General features: G+C 42.1%; 1 protein-coding gene and 1 long non-coding RNA gene across 4 annotated transcripts in view; one reads left to right on the plus strand and one right to left on the minus strand.

Moving 5' to 3' along the window:
• Positions 1-16,609, minus strand: part of Enthd1 (ENTH domain containing 1) — a 116,721-nt gene extending 100,112 nt beyond the window's left edge. Inside the window, exons 1-3 of one of the 3 annotated variants that reach the window (XM_076556393.1) lie at positions 16,431-16,564; positions 11,804-11,887; positions 11,394-11,588 (exon numbers count right to left, since the gene is read on the minus strand). In XM_076556393.1, coding sequence (XP_076412508.1) covers positions 11,394-11,583 — 190 coding nt within the window. In that variant the 5' untranslated portion in view covers positions 11,584-11,588; positions 11,804-11,887; positions 16,431-16,564. Of the gene's footprint in view, positions 1-11,393; positions 11,888-16,430 lie in introns of all 3 variants that reach the window. The other 2 variants (XM_015997790.3, XM_015997791.3) reach the window with 2 other exon arrangements.
• LOC143269788 (uncharacterized) lies at positions 16,561-18,437 on the plus strand. Its single transcript, XR_013046515.1, has 2 exons — positions 16,561-16,973; positions 18,346-18,437. It is a non-coding gene; the product is annotated as an uncharacterized LOC143269788 (long non-coding RNA).
• The last annotated feature ends 3,140 nt before the right edge of the window (positions 18,438-21,577 follow it).

Below are 21,577 nucleotides of genomic sequence, written 5' to 3' on the forward strand. Positions count from 1 at the left end.
GAAAAGAAACACCCAACCTCCATCTACTCTAACCATCCACACCATTGAAGAGAGGACAGGAGGGATACATGGAAAGCACATGTGGAATTCCCAGAGGCACAGGCTCACCAAAACACTGAGACCTACTCACAAGACCGTCTCCTTTCCTTCCCACGACAGCACGGGAGAAAAGCCTATTTTCCACAGTACCTCCTGTCTGCTCATCAAGTCCAGTGATTGGAGAAAAATTACAAGACAGACTAAAAGGCAACAAGCATGGTCTGGAGAGACAGAGCAAGCATGAAAAGTACAGCCAGGTCTGGCAGGGATGTTAGAATCACCACGAGACAACGACGACTGAGATGCTGAGGGCACTAATGGCTAACATAGACAGCGTGCAAATAATAGATAAGCAGAGGGATGGGAAAGCTAAGAGAACCAAAAAGAAAACACCAAAGAGATTCTTTAATAGGCTGACTTCAGACAGGACATGGCTGAGAAAAGAACCTTCGAGTTTGAGAACATCTCAGTAGAAACCTAAAGAGAAATGCATGAAAAATAAACGGAACGGAACATCTGCATCTGCAGGACAGCCATGAGGTAATGTATGTCAGTGGGAACTAAAGAAAGTGAGAGACAGAAGTTACAGAACAAATCTGTGAAGCAATAGCCACTGAGAATTTCTCCCACATTAATGCCAGACTGCAGTTCAGGGAAGCTCAGAAAACGACCCTAGGCATATCATTTTAAAACCCCAGAAAATTAAAGACAAAGAAAGAGACCAGAAGGAAAAAGCCTTTCCTATAAGAGAGCAAAGACAAGACTCATATTCACCATCTCCTCACAATCCATGCAAGCAAGAAGAGAATGGTGAGAAATCAAAATTGTTAGAAGAAAAACCACCATGCTAGAATTTTGTACCCTGTGAAAATGTCCTTCAAATGAGAAGGAGAAATACTTTTTCCAACCAAAACTAAGAGATCTGCTATCAGAATTCCTGCCTTGCAAGGAATGTTCAAAGAAATTCTTTAATAAGAAGCAAAACAGCAAAGGCCAGAAACAGATCTTCACAGAAGAAAGCACTGGAGTTGATGTAAGTAAAGGTAAAACAAAAATCTTTCTTTTCCTTATTCTTTATGACCACCTCAACGGTTTGTTCAAAATACTAATGGTAGGGCTGGATGTAACTCAGGTGGGAGAGTGCTTACCCAGCATGTAGGGAGCTGGGTACCATCCCTAGCACATGGGTATGTACACCATACCATGGATACTTATTCAGGATTTCAATGGGCAACTGCTTTGAGTTCTGAAAAAGATGACTCTGTAATCACTCATTTGCTAGAAGTTATGGCCATCATGGGTATACCTGCACAAATTAAAACTGACAATGCTCCAGCATATGTCTCTGTTAAAATGAAATAGTTTTTTGCTTATTACAATATAAAGCATATTACAGGTATACCACATAATCCTACAGGCCAAGCAGTTATAGAAAGATCAAACAGAACTCTAAAGGATATGCTAAATAAACAGAAAGGGGTAACAACCCCCCCCCCAGAAATAGACTGCATAATGCTCTGTTAACTTTGAATTTTCTCAATGCTAATGAGAAAGGAACAACAGCTGCAGAGAGACATTGGATAATAGAAAAAACTACAGAATTAAATCAGCCTATATACTTTAAGGATGTGCTAATCTCAGAATGGAAGCCAGGATATGTGTTATGTTGGGGAGGAGGTTTTGCTTTTGTTTCTACAGGAGAAGATAAGCTGTAGATACCATCAAAATTAATAAAGGTTCAATTTGAACAAGAGAGACCTCTTAATTAGAAGAGGTGATAGACAGTTCATCAACCAGCATGAACATCCAATTTAAACTAACTTATAGCATTAAAACATGCCTTTTCATTTAATAAGATAATAACTTGCCAAAGGGGAACCTCCCCAAAATTAGTCTTGAGGAAAGGTTTTTTGTTTTGTCTTTTAGGAGAATGGAGGCTAAGGAATCTGAAGAACACTGGACAAATTAGACATCTGAAGAAAAAGGACAAATCATCTAGAAAAAATGTCCCAAGAAAAAGAGTAAAATGGCCTATTAGTATATCACATATAAAATTTCATAAGTCTTCCTAAATGTTTCTGCTCTTCTCTAAAGAAATTTAACACTATTGGTCTTCTTGTAGTCCCAGTTCAATTAAAATTTAAAGCTGACTTTGGAGTTGGAGAATGTCTCTCTCCTTCTTTAAACTCAAGCATGCTGTTAAAAGGAAAATGCAAACTCCTTGTATCATGCTAGAAGAAAGAGCCATCTTCTGATATGGGACAGGAGAAAAACCAAATTAATTAAGGGACTATTCTATTACTACTAATCTCAATTCTTTGATTCTATTCTGATTCTTTAAACTTTTCTTAAAGTATGAATTTTATATCAAAATTTATAAGATTTTTATATATATATACATTTTAAATTTTGTTAAGATATTAATGGTCATATAGAGTACTAACTAATTCTAGAAAAAAGGCTTCAATTAGCTGCCTATACATGTCTTTGTATTCGAGTCTCTTATCAGTTTTCTGCAGGAAATCACAGCCAGGCCTAACATCAACTGAAGTCTCCAGGAAGAAGATGGGGCCCCACAACAACAATAATTCCACATGGACAATAATAATACCACTAAGCTGACAAACACCATCTACAGATCAGCTTTGGACTACAAAGAGCAATTTTGAGAGGGCTAGCTGAGATGATCCAGTTTCAAAGACTACTGAGATAAACCCTGAACTTTGGTATTATGCTCAAACTGGACAACAAAGGATATAGTTACCTTTCCTAGAATTTGACAATTAACCCCAAATTTTTCTTTTCAGAATAAAGATACCTTCGCCCATACCCAGCAGGAAGCAATTTTAAGAATATGACGCCCCCATTCCCAAAGAGGTGGTGTGGGGCAGGTGGTTTTTTGGTCTTTTAATGGGTTTTGGGTCTGGGATAATTTTCATTGTTTAGGAGGGTTGATTACAAGTTGTTGTTAAGGGTTAGGAAAAGGGCTAAGCAAAGGAGATTAGACTTAAGGTTCTTGTTTAAAGAAAAAAAAAGACAATTACTAGTTTTAAATACTTTACATTGGATTGGATTTTTTTTATGTATACAAATTATATATATTGAGATTGATATTGTTAGAAAATGCCATACATATATTTCTAATCTTGTTCAAGATATTGTACTTATACCATTCATTTAACAATGTAATGCAATTTGCTGATCCTTGAACGTTATTATTATCAACTATTAGGATATAAAAAAATGAAAGTTAGTAGTTAGACATTACAATCAAACTTATAGTCATATTAGGCATGTTTTCAAGATCAAGCAGATATATTTTAGATAGAAAGGTCATCTTCAAACCCTTCAGAGATCTATAGAATATGGCATTTAAAATGTTTTAATAACTTAGAAAAAAAATTTTTTGTCATGACTATGAGACATGTCGGCTCCTAGCAGTACCAATCTACTTCAGAGAAAATATGGGCATTGAAGAAACTGCATATGGAGTTAACTTTCATTGTGGCAAAAGTTAGCCACTGGACAATAAAGTATCCTTAAATCGACTGCTGACAAATAGGACAGACAGGACATGAAACGAAGGACTACCGATTCTTGCCAAGACAAGTATGGTTGTGGCTTTAACAACAGGCATCCTCTGAGGCCAGGACAATATGGCACCATTCCTGAAGTGGCCTTTGCAATCTGGAAAAGTTACCATGCCCTTTTCTTCGAAGGCAGCTGAACAGGCAGTGGGCCGATGGCTTCTGATTTGCAGTGGAACAGCAGTTGAAACAGTTACTCTTGAAGAGTAACTAAGCTCACGCCTCTCAGTGGTACACTGGCATTTAATAGAGGGATGTGGAGAAGAACAGGATGCTGAGATGAAGCCACACACACCCAGCCAAGAAGAATGGACAGCTGAATTAAAAAAACCAACAATTTCCAGAATTTAAAATCCTGAATCATGGCATGATACTAGTGGAATTCATGTGTTTCTGGTACATGGACTGCTCTCACCAAATGTGAGGTCAAACTGTTGACCTTGTGTACATCCTACTTCACAAATGAGTCTGTCAGACACGCTAAGCCTATAGGCTAAAGATGATACCCCAAGACTGCGGAGAAACCTCGGGTGACTGTCCAGGTGTGTGGAGGTCTGTATAGACAGGCAGTGACGAGGAGGTCATGTGGTTGGGTTTACAACCAATGAGAAGGCAGAACAGAAAGTCAATAAAAAAAAAAACAGATATATAGGAAGTAGGTCTCTTGCTGAGGGGAAGGACAGCAGCGGCAGGAAGGGTAAGAAAGGGTTTTACGTCTCAGCTCTCAGCTACTGCTCTGACCTCTTGGGCCTTTAACTCTGCATTTGGCTCTGTGTTTCTTATTTATTAAGACTGTTACATCTACATTAGTCCAAAGTCATTCTCAGCTACATGGTGAGTTCAAGGCAGCCTGAGCTATGTGAGACCCTATTGTAATGATGGGAATAATCAGCGATGTATTTGGAATGCATATATTCCAAATATATGGTTTCAAGATGAATGATGGCAACAATATAAGGGATGGGAAGGATAAATTTGAATTATTTTGTTATTATAAGATACTAGTACTACCCATGAGGTTGTGTAGCATGTATTAGTTAGCTCTCCCTAGATGTAACAGATACCAACTTATAAAGAGAACAGGTTTATTTTGGGTCTCACTATTAGAAGTTTTAGGCATGATGAATGATTGGCCCTGTTGCTTGGGGCCTGGGATAAGGCAACATGTGGACCTCATGGCTAGGACATGAAAGAGAAGGTGGGACTGGGGTTCCATAATACTTCGCAGAGTTGTGCCATCAATGACCAGGGACTTCCCACTAGGCTCTACCTCTTGAGAGGTCTACTATCTACTCCACAATAGTGCTACCATCAGGGGACCAAGCCTTTCCGACACTTATCATAGCACAGTGTTATTTAATAATGAGACCAGACTGGCTGTAAACATACACTGAAAACTCAAAGGTACATGAAAATGAGGGAAAAGGATGATAGGCCAGAGATGAAGAGAAAATGAGGTCATATAAAACTACCAATTAAACCACAAAGAAGCAAGTAATTGGTATACATGATGTCATGTGTTTACACACCTGTGTGTGTGTGTGTGTGTGAGAGAGAGAGAGAGAGAGAGAGAGAGAGAGAGAGAGAGAGAGAGAGAGAGAGAGAGAAATGAAGGAAGGGATGGAGAGGGGAACAAAGTCAACAAATTGAAAACAATAAGAAATATGGTAGCTATTATTCCAACTATCAGAAATCAATCCGAGTACCAGTGAGCTAAACACACCTATTAAAGAACAGAAATGGCCCCCAAAACAAGATCCAACTAAAAGCTGTCTGCAAGAAGCTCACTTTAAATATAAAAACACACCGAGAATTAAAAGTAAATGGAGGGCTGGGTGATGGTGGCACATGCCTTTAATCCCAGCACTTGGAAGTAGGAGGCAGGAGGATCTCTGTGAGTTTGAAGCCAGCCTGGTCTACAAGGCAAGTTCCAGGACAGCCAGAGCTACACAGAGAAACCCTGTCTCAAAAACAAAACAAAACAAAACAAAAGTAAACAGAGAAGCTGGGTATAGTGGCATGCACTTGTAGTCTAGTAGTTGTAGATACTGTTCAGACTAAGACAGGAGGACAACTTTGCAGTTAGTCTGAGTACCAAATCGAGACACACCCCTTAGTGGGGGTCAGGGGGATGAGCTAGGGCTGATATGACTGTTCCTGAAGAAGTCTTATGTATGGTTGCTAGAGAGATGGCTCAGTGGTTAAAGACCAATTCCTGAACAACCATGAGGACCTGAGTTTAGATCTCAGCATCCATATAATAAGCTGGATGTGGTCTCTCACAAGCTTATGATCCAGTACTATGGACTCCAGGTTCAGAGAGCCCCTGCCTCAAAGGAATAAGGCAAAGACTGATAGAGGACATCTGATACTGTCCTCCACTCCACACCCCACCCCACTTCACTGTACAAACACACACACACACACACACACACACACACACACACACACATACATGGGAGGTGGTAAGAAAAACTATTTTGTCTATGAATAGCCTCTTCAAAGACTCATGCCCCATGATTAGAAAAAAAAAAGGTAAACATATAAATATGTATCACACTAACAATAATCAAAAGCACGAGTAGCAGTCTTAGAAAGCATAATTAATCTCAGACACATCAGACCAAGGAAGTTTATCCGAGGTAAGAAGGGCACTACATGACAATATAGGTGGCAGTTCTCCAAGGAGACATACAGTCCTCAGTGTCTACACGCCAAATGAGAGCCTCAGATCCACAGGGAGAGATAATGGAACAGACATTTATAGGCTACTTCATTTTCATCAAGCTCACACAGAACATTCACCAAGATAGGCCGCATTCCAAGCCAGGGCACATGTCAATAAATTTAGAAGAATATAAAAATCATAACAGTATCTGTCTTCAGACCCCAACAGAATTAAACTAGACATCAGTAAAACTATAGCTAGAAAATCCAAAAATATCTGGAAATTAAACAACACACTTCTAAATAATACATGGGTTAAGGAATAAAGGGGGAAGGTAAATTATTTTAATTTAGTGAAATTAAAACACAGCTTATTAAACTTTGTGGGGTGCAGTCAAAGCAGTGCTCAGAGGAAGTGGGAGCCCCCTACCTCCCACTGTTGAGCAAAGGGAACAGCAACTTTAAGGGCCAACCAAGGAAGCGACAAGTCTTTGTTTTTTCCCAGCAGAATTTGGTCGCTTGATTTGTGTGTAGGACAGACTTCAGTGCAATTACTTGGATCACTAAAGTGTGTTCTAGTACTTTATCGGTGACTTTACACTATAGCTCTTCTCTAATCCAGCAGCAGCAGCATCTTTATCCAGCAGTTTTTCGATGATCACACAGCTTTTTTTCATGTCTCTCCTTTTTTTTAAATTTATTATTTATTTATTTATTTATTTATTTATTTATTTATTTATTTATTTATTTATTTATTTGGTTTTTCGAGACAGGGTTTCTCTATGTAGCTTTGCGCCTTTCCTGGAATTCACTCGGTAGCCCAGGCTGGCCTCGAACTCACAGAGATCCGCTTGCCTTTGCCTCCCAAGTGCTGGGATTAAAGGCGTGTGCCACCACCACCTGGCCTTTTTTTTTTTTTTAATATGCCAAGGTCTGATGGTAAAAAGATGACTAACACATGGCATGTGCCCTCAGAATCTGGTTAAGGAAATTATATATACATATATATCGCATATATACACACAACATGTCACAAAAGGCACCACACTGCTATGAATAAAACAGTACAGCAATTACTATTTCTCAGTAAGGGAAAGAACAGTGGGTACACACAGGAAAAGGTCTCTGAGCTGGGATTTGAAGACTACACAGGAATTCAACAAACAGGAAAAAATGAATATTCTAACGGAGGAAAGAACTTCTTAAGTCAGTCCAAACAATACGTTAGCAGCGCTAGTTACAGAGCAACCTACACTGAAGGGTAGTGAGATAAAAGCACCAAGACAGGTTAGGAGCCAAACGCTCAACTAGACATCCATCAACGACACCTTCCAGCATATCCATCATCCTCACAGAGGCACAGTTCAATAGAGACTGAGTTAGGCCAAGGGCTACTCTTCTACAGCACAGCATGTATTGGGAAATAAACATAAAAAGGGAGATATGTAAGAGATAAATTAATACCCCTCAATGGAATTCTTTTCATTCACTGGTAAATACTCAGTTAATAAAAGTGACATGTGCCGATGCTGTCAGTCAGTGGCTGATGCCCCTTTCAAAATGAACAGATAAATGCACTATGTGGACATGTCCGCTCTGACCCGCTCTTTGCTTGCTGTCTCAGTGATAACCAGTCACTGGGAGAACTCACATTGTTGTGCACTTGGCTCACATATTTGGTCCTGAGCGCAGGGGTGAGAAAATCTGAAAAACCTTTATAAAGATGGATTTAAACACACATGGAACAGCTCTAATGAAGGCATAAACAGGTCTGTCTGCATATCTGTAATTCTATACTTTTTCATTTCCTTCTTCAGAATCGCTCATGAGCTCTCTAGAGCAGGGACTAGCCTCCCTGCTTTACAGAGTCATCCAAGTTCTTAGTCTGCTGACAAAATAGCAGCTCTGGAATTTTCAAGGGAAAGCCTGCAAATTGTAATTTCTCCACTGTCGCTGGAGAAAATACCAAGACCAAGATAACTTACAGAAGGAAGGGCTTGTGTGTCCTATGGTTCCAGAGGGTAAGAGTCCTTACCCTCTGAACATATAAATAACCATGATGGGGAAACACGGCAGCAAGCACAGGGAAGAGCAGGAAGCTGAGAACTCACATCCTCGACCACATGCAGGAAGCAGAGAGAACTAACTGGACAAAGGGTGTGGCCTTAAGCCCTTAAAGCCTTCCCCCAGTGACACATTTCCTCCAGCAAGTATTTGACAATAATTTGTTTTATATATGATATGTAAAGTAAAGCAACAAAATGAAAAATAGATACATTGGACTTTATCAAAATTGAAAACTTTTAGATAGATGTGGTTGTGCACATATTTAATCCCAGAACTAGGGAGGCAGAGACAGGTGGATCTCTGTGAGTACAGGGCCAGCCTGATCTACACAGCAAAGTTCCAGGTCAGCTAGGGATACATAGCAAAACTCTGTTTTAAAATAACAATAAACTTTTGTACATCAGAGGACACACATCAAGAAAACAAAGAGACAACCTACAGAATAGCAGAAGACACTTTTAAGCCACCTATCTGGTAAGGTTCTTGTACCCAGAACATATAAATAACTTTCAAAACTCAACAATAAAGGAACTCATTTGAAAACAGACAATGGACTTGAAAAGATATTTCTAAAAGACAACAGATATATCTCCAGCAAGGACATGGTGCTTGAGCTCATGATTCTTAGGAAAATGTAAATCAAAAGCACAGCAAGGTCCGACTTCATATCCAGCAAGATTAAGTGCTGTGGGATGGTCTTTCTGTATGCTGTGATTATGTGTTGCAACCACTGGTTAATAAAGAAGCTGCTTTGGCCTATGGTAAGACAGGTTATAGCCAGGCAGGAAATCCAAGAGAGATAGATAGAGGGAGAGAAAAGACAGGGTCAGAGGAGACGCTTCAAGCTGCCACCTGGTCCATAGACCAAACCGCTTGTGATTAATCTAAGCCTCTGTGGGTTTATCTGGGACCAAAGGGCTGCTGGTCACAGGAAAACTTCTGTCTACCATTAACCATAGTTTTAAGATGGACAAAACAAGTGTTAGCAAGGATACAGCAAAAATGAAACCCTCTTGCACTGCTGACGGGAATGTAAGACGGTTCAGTTACTCTGGAAAGATTCAGCAGTTCCTCCAAAGACTAAACACTGACATTAGCATGTGTTGTAGCAATTCTACTGTTTTGTACACACCCCAAAGAACTGACAGCAGAGGCCTGAGCTGACACACACCGTGTTCACTGCAGCATTATTCACAAGAGCTCACAAGTAGAACCACCCCACAAGTCTATCAACAGATGAACAGATTCGTTTGAATGTGGTGAGCACAGAATATAAAGTGTTATTCAGCCAGAAAAGAATGGAGTTCTGATTCATCCTACCACATGGATGAGCCTCAAGGACCGGAGAGTGAGAGAAATAAACCTGATGGAAAGGAAAAATACAATAAAATTCCACTTACACATGAGTGGACTTAACAGTCAAGCTAATCAAGATAGAAAGTAGAAGCTTAGTGGTGTGGGAATGAGGAGTTATTCCTTAGTGTTGACAGTGTGACTTTAAAAAAAGGTTTAAACAAGAGTGGCAATGGCTTCACAACACAGTAAATGTAATTAATGCCACCAAACTGCACACTTACACATGAGCCTGGCATGGTAGCACACACCACTAATCCCAGCCCTTGGGAGGTGGGTGCAGGAAGAGAGGGAGTTCAAGGTCAACTCAACTCAGCTACTTAATAAACTCAAGTCCACAGGAGATTCTGACCCAAAAAATCAGTACTAACGAACAAATAATATGTGTGTGTGTGTGTGTATCATTTCAAATAATGGATTTTTAATATTTTAAAATAATATAATAACCTTATAATTATATATTATACATAACTTACATAAAAACACACTATACATATGTATGTATATATCCAAGTGTGTAATTTGTATGGTATGTGATTTATATTTCAAAACAACTTTTTATAAAGAGGAAAGAAAAAAGGAACAAGCTCTCGAGCTATGGAAAGATATGGAGGAACTCTGGGGTATACTGCCAGTGAAAGAAACAACTCTAAAGAAGTTTTAGGAGTCTAAGCTCATGGCATCTGGAAAAGGTAGGACTATAAAGACCAGCGGTACCCAGGCTAAGAGGATGAGGGTGGGAAGTGAAAGGGCCCTGTTTAACACTAGGTGGTAGACAGAGGACATTATACCCTTCCAAAACCTACAGAACTGTGTGACACATATAAACTATGAACATTATCAGTACTGGCTGCCACTTGTAGCAAATGTACCTCACTGATGTTAGTAACTAGAGAGATCATTCATGTAGATGGAGAAGGGTAAGTAGAAACTAATTTTTGTATAATTTTTATATTTTAAAAAATGTAGTTTTAAACTGCAGTAACCATAGAGAATATAGTGAACTTTATTCTCCTCTCACGATTTAAAACCTGTCACTTTAAACATAAATTATAACTTCCCATTTCCAGCGCAAAGGAAAAGAACACTGCTCTTCACCTTTGCAAATAATTTGGCACCAATCCACTTCAATACTCTATACAGCCTTTCCTACGTCATCTCTCCAGACCCAGAGTTAGTTTACGGCCCGAATTTCTGTTAAGTACGTCCATCTCAATAGCCTCTGAAGGTTCCAGAGTCCCTGGAAACACTTGTCTAATTTATGACTACATTCCAATCTAATCATAATTACGAATTACAGTGGCATCAATGTACAAACGGCCATGCCACCTCCTTCCATTTGCTCTTCTGTGAGGTGTCACTGGGTCAGTGTGTTTTGAGCAAACACAGTTCCCCCAAGTGCCACAGTCAACACAGAGGACAGAAATGAGAACCAGACTGTCAAGCAGGAAGGTGGCGGGGACATTTAGGAACAACCGTTCAAGCCCAGTGTGATGGTGTGTACCTGTTATCCTAGCACGTGGGAGGTCAGGGCGGGAGGGCAAGCTCAGGACAGCCTAGACTACATAACAAGACACTCTCAAGATCAAGAGCCACCTCGCTCCAGTTCAGGGTTTAAGCAGTCTGCCTGGCACTCCTGTCTTCACGGGCACGCTGTCTAATTTTTTTACAAACTGTTACCTTGGTCTTTTCCAGCTTCGTCTACGTGTTGGAAATCTTTTAGCATTTGAAGGTTACACAAGCCCTCTCTGCAACAAAGACTAACTTTCTTGGAGCCATTCTTGATGAGGTAGTCCATCAGGGCGAGGGATTTGTACACGTGGCGCCAGTTCTTCCCATGATCCCCGAGTCGTTGCCACAACATGTGCATGATCTCTGAGAGGGAGACCGCGTTGAAAGTCATGTCACTGATAGCTAACATCAGCGAGCTAGACGGACCCCAGGGGTCATTGGAAGTTGCTTCTCTGACTTTTATTTCCGCCTCTGAGTAATTTTTCACGAAGTTTTTCACTTGCCTCCTGAAAGCCATAACTGGAGTGAGTCTGAGGGGGAAGGGGGTGAGAGCGATGGGACAGGAATGACTGGTTTACCAGGCTCCTGACAGGAGATCGGTCCCAGGTTCTGCAGTTCTCAAACACCAATGACTCATCTCCACGCGACAAAGTATCGATTTCCTGCAAGGGAAGTGCAAAAAATGTGTAAGTTCCTTTAAAAAAACAAAATCTCTACAGGAGACCAAGTAGTCTGAAAAAAAAAAATCTTGATTTAGTTTCCAAGTAGCCTGTCTAGGGAGAAGGGGACTATATAGATGTTCTTAGGATGGGCATAGGAAACTCCCTCACACGGTTGACCTCCAATATTCAAAGAAATGTAGGTAGACTATTTGTTCCTAAATGTTCTGGCAGAAAATATACAATGAGTACAAAGGCTTACATGGAGAGCAGACAAATTAGTATTTAAGGGGGAATTTGCACCCTGACACCTCTTCACATATTCTGCCATTATATGAATACTGTGTCCTGGAGTAATTTAAATGGTGAAAACAGTGTGAGAACCTCCTAGTACCCTAGTCATGTTCCCTCTAGAACTACAAGCACTAAATCAAACCTGCATAGATTCTACTTTCTTGTCCAGGGAGTCAGCACTAAGACAAGCACTTCTGCCTCCTTGGACCCACAACTAATGCACAGTACCCAAAACTGATATTTTAGCCTAGATGAGGCTAGCAAACTAGACAGAGGTTTGATTACTTTCTTTACTCATGTCTGGGAAAAAGGTATGGGATTTAAATTCAACAGTGTCAAAGTGATGGAATTCCTTAAAGCCTGGAGTGGTTAACATGTGTCTGACAGCTTCCCAAATACATAGAAAAGGAAGGTTTTTAGGTTAATAATAAAAAAAAAAATACTTTAAAACTTAAAAGGGATATGCAGGCCCAAGAATTTGCAGGATGCTGGTGAATTATCGGTTTGTAATTTACATGAAACCGTTCCTTTCCTTTGTCATTACTCTGCAGGACGGTGAGTCACTTCGTTTGCAGTTCCTCTGTGATTCACCTCCGACAGTTACCAAGGCACTGTGCCAAATTGATTTCAAGCCCTGATGAGCATCCAGACCCAATGAAGCCTGGGTGAACTATAATCAGGTTTTACTATCAAAGCTGCACACATACAAAAGAAAAAAAAATAAAATCCATAACAACTCTTTGTTATTTTTAGTTTTGTTTTCTTGGCCTCCTCAGCTCCTAGCTCATGCCTGATTAATTTGTGTATTGAAGGAAGACATAATCTTCAGATGCACAGTAAATGAACTATAACCTTTTTTAAAAACAGGAGATCATTAGCCCTTCTGCACTGGCCCTTTTTGATAAAAAACCCAATGCACTCTCAAATAAATGAAATAGGAAATATAATCAATTTAATTAATATTTCTCAGAAAGAGACTGTATCTATGAAGAAAAAGAGAAGTGTGTGTCTGTGACTTTCTGGATGTCTCCTTTGTATCCTGAATACAAGCATTTTGTCTGACTTCCTCCTGCAGCAAAAACATGATTTATAATGTTTCAATAAGCTATTAAAATTTTCAATTTCTACTGTCCTTTTTCCCCCTCTACCAAACTCACTCAATGCAGTGTATCACTGGCATAGAACAACAAATATTGATCTGTGTCTTCACAAATCTATTTTAAAAAAAACACTGTCATAGAATCATAACTTGCTGGAATTGAACAGTTGTTAAAAATCTTTTGTTTTTATAGCTACCTATCTATATTTTGGAAAGACTGTGTTCATTATTCAGTTTTCCTATATTCTTTAAACTGCATCCTTAAATTTTTAAAGTGTTTTCTTAGACAAATTTTCTGCCTCTCCCCCCCAAAAATTGGAGCTTTCTAACCCAAAATAGTAGTTTATAATGGATGTGCCCAACACCACACCAAAACTAAAGACTCTCCCAACTGTTACAAATGCCACAAAGAAAAAAGTCTAGGTAGGTAAGTTAATATCACTTACTCACATATAGTGACATGAACACATAATGAGGCACTATTCTACCATAAGGAATTCAGTAATTGGTGTCAGTTGTAAATAATGTGAGCTTATTATGTTTGAGACACTCAACTGTAGAGAGATGCTGTTTACTCATACCCTGAGGTAACCTAGAAACTGTAATTAAAGTCATGTGCTGCCCAGATGCTTCAGTCAAGAATGTCATACAGGATTGTGGCCACACAGAATCATATCCCCTAGTGACGGCACAGCCATCTTAGTTTGGGTAAGTACATTCTATGTTTGTGCAGACCTATTAGTGTCCATCTCAGAATGTGCCCCTGTCATTAAGCATCTCGTGACTATATGACACCTGAGACAAAATCAGTGGCAAAGAGGCAAATTTCCACACTTGACTCTCAGTCGTCTGGCTACGCACGTCACCATCACATTGAGAAATAAGAGGGAAGAAGGCAATTCATGCTCCAGATTCATCATCCCTCCAACTTCCATGTCTCTGTAAAGGTCATCCTTTCCAACACGCAATTGATTTCCTTCTTGGCACTTAGATTTCTTTCGTGACATTTAAAATAATATGTACTTAACTACTTGTTGTTTGGTTGTAGCAAATAGCACCAGACTAGAAGCTCCCAGAGGGCAGAGACCTTGATCTGCCTGTCTAACCACTGTAACCCTATACCTAAGGAATACCGAGCCATGGTGGGGACCTTGGACACACGTGAGGGGTGGACAACCAAATGACTGCATAATCCTTCTTTGGGATAACCTGGAAATGATTCCACAACTTTCTATTTCAAACATGACATTAAAAAAAAAAATCTAGCTCCTGTAATTGTCATGTATGTAAAAGCCTAGAATTTGAGCAAATATTTTCAGCACAATCAGCAAGTATCTCTTGAGAACCACTTATCCGGTTTTGTGAAGAAATGTAAATCATGTTCCCTATGGTCAAAAGCTTCCTGTTTAGCTAAGATTAAACATTTCTGAAGCAAACACATGATGAAGTCAAATCTGTCACTCTCCCTCTCGTGTGTGTGTGTGTGTGTGTGTGTGTGTGTGTGTGTGTGTGTGTGTGTGTGTGTGTGTGCGCGCGCGCGCACGCGCACGCGCGCGCGAGCCTGGCCTGGAAGTCTCTTGGTTTTCTTTTTGGATCTGCACACTTCCCCAACATTGTTCCTTCCCTGCCATTTTGTCAGAATGGTGACAGGAAAGCATTTATCAGGTGATGTTAGACTAGTGATCCACAATCCCATACAATTTCCTGGATGCCAGTTCAACCGTGGAGTTCTGCTGTGGTGTCAACAGGTACTGCAGTGCCTGTACCGTCCATTACAGAACACACACAGTGAGGGGTAGGAATACTCTGAGCAACAAACCCCACCAACATTTTTGCCACAAAAGCTTGTAGATATTTGGCATAGAGGTTATAAATGGCCTCATTTCAGTTCAGATTTCACTACTAAGTGAAAAGGGGAAACTGTTCTTCGAAACTTCAGATTTCACAATCGAAAATAAAGGACTGAAGAACTAGAGGGAGGGGCTGGAGAGATGGTTCAGTAGTTAACAGCACTGACTGCTCTTTCAGAAGGACCATGAGTTCTCAGCACTCATATGGTGGCTGACACTATCTGTTACTCCAGTTCCAAGGGATCCAACACCTCTTCTGGCTTCTGCAGTCACTGCACATGTCCATGCAGACAAAACACCCATACACATAAAATAAAAAGAAAATAAATCTTTAAAAAAAAAAAAAAACCCTAGAGGAACTACCCAAAGTCTTAGGACAATAATAACAATGACATTTAAGAGACTCTGCACCCAATGGCATCTCTGGAAAGACAGTTGAGACAGGTCTAGCAAGAAAGCACACTTCTTGTCTGTTCGGGTTCTGCCTAGAGACTTGAGTTTGGCTCGGGAGGAAATCGGTTCTGGCCAGTATTGGGAATCAAACCATTACAGAGAATACCGTGGCGTTAAAAAGGGTTACTGTTTGGGTGGCGAGAACTCCACACTGAAAGAGGCAGAGAAACTTGGTGAACCATTTCTCTCTGTTCGGTGATTTTCCCCAAAGCTTATTACATGGCAACCTCCATCCTAGGCACGGAGCGGGTGAGGGAAACAGATGCACAAGGCACAGTCCCCACCCTACCCTCCCGAGAGAAATGGCTTCACCACAGCTCTGACATTGGTTGCCCGGGGACATTTAAGATCCAACGGCGCGGATTTGAGGTCCATTCCCCAACCAATGACATCTCTGAGTCTCTTTCCCTCATTTACAGCGTCAAGAACAACACCGCATAGGGTTGTGGAGAGGAAGGCGGGCAAGGATTTGGAGAGAATTCTGAAAAACGGAGCCTGAGGTAGAGTCCAAGGGAGTCAACTTCCACTGGACAGGGTCTTTCCTGGCACCCCATTTTGGTTTTTTCAATTGGGGGTTCAGAGCAGTGAGTCAGGTCACTGCGTCACACAAGAGACCCCGCCTGACGACTGCACAAAAATGGACAGAGATTCCTCAGGCGGGGAACTTCGCGGAGGAAATTTCTGGAAGGTGGGAGGGGCCACACGGCATCCGGTAGCGGCCTGCCTGTCCCGGGCCCTAGGCTGAATGGGGGCGACAGGAAAGTCAGGCGGGAAGACCTCGGGCTTCCCTCCGTCCACTCTCGGACCCACACTAGAGGTTACTATCCAGCAGGCCCCTCAGTCTACCTACCTGGGGAGCCCTTCCCCATCAAAATCAAACCCCACGCTCTTCGGCCCCTCCTCAAGGAGACCCAAGCGCGCCCACGCCGTTGCCCACTTCCGCTTCCTTGCTTCCGCTTCCCCACTTCCGGCCCCTGAGTGCCCACCACTTGCCGAGCCCCTAGCCAGGTGTCTCCAGCCGGTTCATTCATCCTGGCGGGAGAGGATCAAAGAGATCGAAGGCAAACGTCCTTGTGGTACAGTCTCCGTCACTGGCACTGTTCTGATTTTGCTTTCTAGGCTTTTACAATTTGTGTTACTGTTGCAAATGGACCAGAAACGCCATCCCACAAGCACCAACTGCCACCTCAGACGTCGTTCAAACGGCTAATAGCCTAGAGGTGGGAAGCAGTGTAGCTAATGGTCAGCGATGAAGTCGCTCCAAGGACAGCTCCAGGTCTCACCGAGGGCTAGTCTTTGATATATTTAGCCCATCAGCAGTGAGCCCACGCTTTGTACCAAGGCAGGATGGACCCAGAGATAAAGAATAAGCCTCTGCTGCGTGAGTGTACAGGTTAGTGGAGGTGACAGGCGCAGTCATCGAAGACTGTGACAAGATATGTATCGCATAATGAGAGAGGAGAGAGCATCTAATTCTGCCAAGGTGTATTTAAGGGCAGATTTCACGGAACACTTTACATCTGAATTAAATCGTGAAGGATGACAGGGAGTTCACAGGGTAGACAAAAAAGAGGGGCCTCAGAGACAAAGGATGGATCGTGTATAAAGACACAAAAGCCTCGAGCACCTATTATCTCAGTAAAACTACAAGTCCTCTAGTCACCGTGACCGTAGAAAAAGCTATTAGTGGGACAACAGTGGAGGAAGAGAGTGACAGGCAAGTCCCAAAGAGTCTCCTCCCTACGGACACTGACAGTATAATTGAGTTCATGTTTTAAAACACGTTGGTAACTGAATGAAGTTTTGACGAGGATGGAAAGACTCAGAGGGTAGGAAAAATACTTTGTAGTAAAAAGTGAGCTTTGATTATTTTTACCCTCCACAGCTTCAACTGTAACAGCCAACATTATTGATACTGACATGTTGATAAGGAAGTAAAATATAAAATCCTGAGAGGTCGGAAAGAAGTTGGTGTGTTTGAAATATTACTTAACTGGAAATAATATAATTAAAGCGTAGCCAGCAGCAGCCTGGAAAACAGATTGTCTGGGGCCTTGAACGTCATTCGAAGATATTTAGATTGTATTCAATGAAGTAGTTGAGGGAATAAATGAGAACCTTATACATTACATTATAATTTACATACATCTTATGTGCATTCCAAAGATCTGCTAAAATGGGTCATTATCATCCTACTTTACGTACGAGGAACTGCATTCACTCTCATTAAGAATCTGCTGTGGGCTAGTCACTGTGCTACGAATGCAGGGAAATCGTAGTCTGAGCAAAGGCACCAGCATAAAAGGTTGCCATGACAAAGGCAGCCGTAGAGTGCAATGGGAGCAGAGAAAAGACTTCCTGGAGGAGGAGAGCTTGTAGGAGCACATGGGTGATACGGACTGTTTAGGATACCCACTGCTTTAACTGGACCCTCCCCACTAATCACTGGTGTCCAGCTCTGTCCTCACTCCCCCCAATCTAGGAGAATCTTCCTTCCTTGATTGTGAGTTCTATTGAGATTTTCACTCACCATTCTACTTGCTGGACTGTGAGGCCAAAAATTGCAATTTGGCAGGGAGGGTCCAAGACAGGGTTTCTCTGTGTAGCCTTAGCTTTCCTGGAACTCGCTCTGTAGACCAGGCTGGCCTCAGACTCAGAGATTCTCCTGCCTCGGCCTCCCGAGTGCTGGGATTAAAGGCATGTGCCACCACCGCCGCCCGGCTGAGATTGAAATTTTTAAAAACTACTCAGTTCTCTTTTTCTAGAGTGAATTTCTTCTGCATGTGTTCAGAAGACCTGAAAGGACAGAATGCTGTGGGAATTCTGAGAATAAATGAAGAAGGCCCTGAGACAGAAATACAGTACTTCCTTCACCACAGCTCCAAATTCACTCTCAGTTACCTACAATCAACTCTAGCCTAGAAATAGTAAGTGGATAATTCCAACAAAAAAAAATCATAAAGTTTAAATTCAATGCCACTTTGATAGCATAATGCTCTGGACATCCCATTCCATTCTACCTGGGACCTGAAATGTATGTATGAACTACCTCTCTATGAGTCACGAAATGGCTATCAGTTGGATTGTTGATTCATGGCTGTGCTTTGTTCAAGTAACCCACAAGGTATCCAAAATCTGCTTTACAGTGCCTGCTCCCCTTAGGCTGCTCCACAATGCCTGCTCCTCTCACTTCCTGCCATCAAACAGGCATTGTATTAAAAAAAAAAAAAAGTGAACACAGTGCAGTAAGATGCTTTTAAGAAGCCTCACCACTGAGTGCTTCGCCTGCATGTACGTCTATGCACCAAAGTGTGCCCGGTGCCCAAGGAGGTCGAAGAAGGAATTGAATCCCTTGTAGCTGGAGTTCTAGACAGTTGTGAGCCACCACGTGGGTTCTGGGAACCAAGCCTTACAACGTACCTTAAACTCTCCTTAAGCTCATGGCAATCCTTCTGCCTTGGGCTCCCGAGTATTGGGATTACAGCCACACACCTGTCTGTTGCTCAACTTGATCATCACTCTCTGTGTGCTGAGTCCAGCGGTCCCCTGACCCCTCTACGCCACTAAAGCCACCGTCACTTCCACCTGGACTGCTACAGCAACATCCTGGGCAATGCTGGCAGCCTCCTCCTCCTCTTCTCTTACAGAAGTGGTTCTCAACCTGTGGGCCATAACCCCTTTGGCAAACCTATATCTCTAAAAATATTTCCATTGCAATTCATTACAGTAGCAAAATTATAGTTATGAAATAGCAATAAAAATAATTTTATGGTTAGGGGTCACCACGTGAAGAACTGTGTTAAAGGGCCGCAACATTAGGAAGGTTGAGAACCCCTGCCTTACAGTATAGTGTTTGTTATATAAGCCTTTCCTGGAAACATATAAATATCTGTTATCCCACATGGGGGCCAACAACAGACCAAAATAAATATTCTGCCCAAGTTGAGCTTAGTGAACCTGTGAGTTCACGGGGTTTGCTTATAGCAGTAGTTCGCAACCTTCCCAATGCTGCGGCCCATGTTGTGGTCACCCCCAACCATGAAATTATTTTCATTGCTACCTCATAGCTGTAATTTTGCTACTGTTATGAATCACAGTGTAAACATCTGTGTTTCCCCGATGGTCTTAGGTGACCCCTGTGAAAGGGCTATTTGACACCCCAAAGGGGTTGCAATCCACAGTTGAGAATCGCTGACTTACAGGCCCATGAGTGAGGGGTTCCTGACAGAAATATGACCACACACCCCCATCCCTTCACCCCATCCCCTGAAACAGTCACCATGACTTCCCCCATAGCTGCACAGATGGATTTCCCCCTCTGGTTAAGCTCTCATCTTCTGAGACCACGTGCAGCTGGGGGCAGCGATCCAGACAGCTCAGGGGAAGGGTGCAGGAAGGAGCGACTAGACCCATCTAAGGGCCGTCCCCTGCCCCTCATTAATGCTGTGAAGAAACACCAGTAAGCTAGGTTTTGAGGACTGCTTGCCTGTGATCACAGCTGCCCTGGTGAAGATGGCCATGGCTGTGAGGCTCAGAGGACAGTGTTCACAGGACAGTCACAGGGAATCCTTGAGTAATGTCAAACTCAAGGCAGCTCACCTTACACTCAGGTCAGAGTCTCCCACCGGCTCCCATTGAGACTCAGAATAAAGTCTCAAGGTGTAGCCACAGCCAGCCAGGCTCCTTCTACCTGGTGTTCTGCCCTCTTTGACCTATGAACCTGCTCCTCTGCCTCACTCAATGTGGCAAGTTCATTCTCCTCCTGAGGCTTCACAGCTGTGGGTCCTTATTACCCCAGATCTCCACCTTGGAGCTCTTCCTCAGTGTGTGGCCTTGTTTCTGCTTTTATCAGAACGTAGTGTCCAGCAAGGTAGGGCTGCGTTATGTTCGCCTACAGGACATTCCTAACCTGTCCCTAGAGCCATGCATGGAGGAGGTGTCCACACTCGATTGAGTGACTGAATATCTGAATGCACTCTGCTGAATCAGAAGTACGTATTTTACTCAAAAATGAAATGAAGCACAATTGCATATAAACCCTGTTATGAAAAATGACCCTTCAAAAGGAGTTGCTGGATTTTTTTTAAGCAAGTGTGGTTTTTAAGGAAATTTTCTCCATTGAGGATAAGTGGGATTTCACACATTCCTGAATCCTCCCAATGACTTGCTTTTTTTTTAGTAGCTCCTGATGGCGAAGGCTGAAATGCAGATGTCCTCACATCAGGGTCATTATTCCTAAGCTGTGACTTGGTCCTCCTTCAGTCACAGAGCTGTCGTGAAGTAAACCACTGAAGTGGCTTCATCCCCAACCTGTGTGCTATCATGCCTGCCAGTCAGCCAGAACTTGCTAGCAAAATGAATTCTCTTTGAGCTTCTTCAGCTCTGCACTCCGCTCTTTATTTGGAAGGGGAGGGATTCTGTTCCCTGGGGAACAGTACCCCGTGGGAAAGTAGCTTCCACGTTAGGGTGCATGTTGAAAGCTCCCTGAGAGGTTCTGGATAGAACCATCCGCCATTTTCCCTTCCGACTCACACCCCAGCCATGCAAGTGTGGTTAACCTGAAACATGCTGTTGCCTTGGGAACTCCCGCTGAGAAGGATGCTGGCCAGAAGCTCTCAGAGCTCAGAAACTCGGCAACGGAGCTGTTTAATGTAATGATGGGACCCAAGAAGGTCCTCAGATCACAAAGGCGGGACCCTGAAGCCAGTGTTAACTGTTGTAAAATCAGAGACGTGGTCCCTTTAAAATTCTTTGTAATTTGAAAATAATGAGTATCCTGTTCACAATCAACTTAGTTTTAAGAAAATTGTACAGACTTTATTAATAAGAAAAGGGGCTGGAGAAATGACCCCATAGGGAAGACCACGAACCGCTTTTGCAGAGAACCATGTCTGGCAGCTTCCTATGGCCTTGTTACCCCAGCTTCAGGAGACCCAGCACTCTTCTGGTCTCCATGGGCACTACATTCATATGCACATACCTACACACATATGCACA

This window comes from Peromyscus maniculatus, chromosome 20 (assembly GCF_049852395.1).
Source record: "Peromyscus maniculatus bairdii isolate BWxNUB_F1_BW_parent chromosome 20, HU_Pman_BW_mat_3.1, whole genome shotgun sequence".
Classification (NCBI taxonomy): domain Eukaryota; kingdom Metazoa; phylum Chordata; class Mammalia; order Rodentia; family Cricetidae; genus Peromyscus; species Peromyscus maniculatus.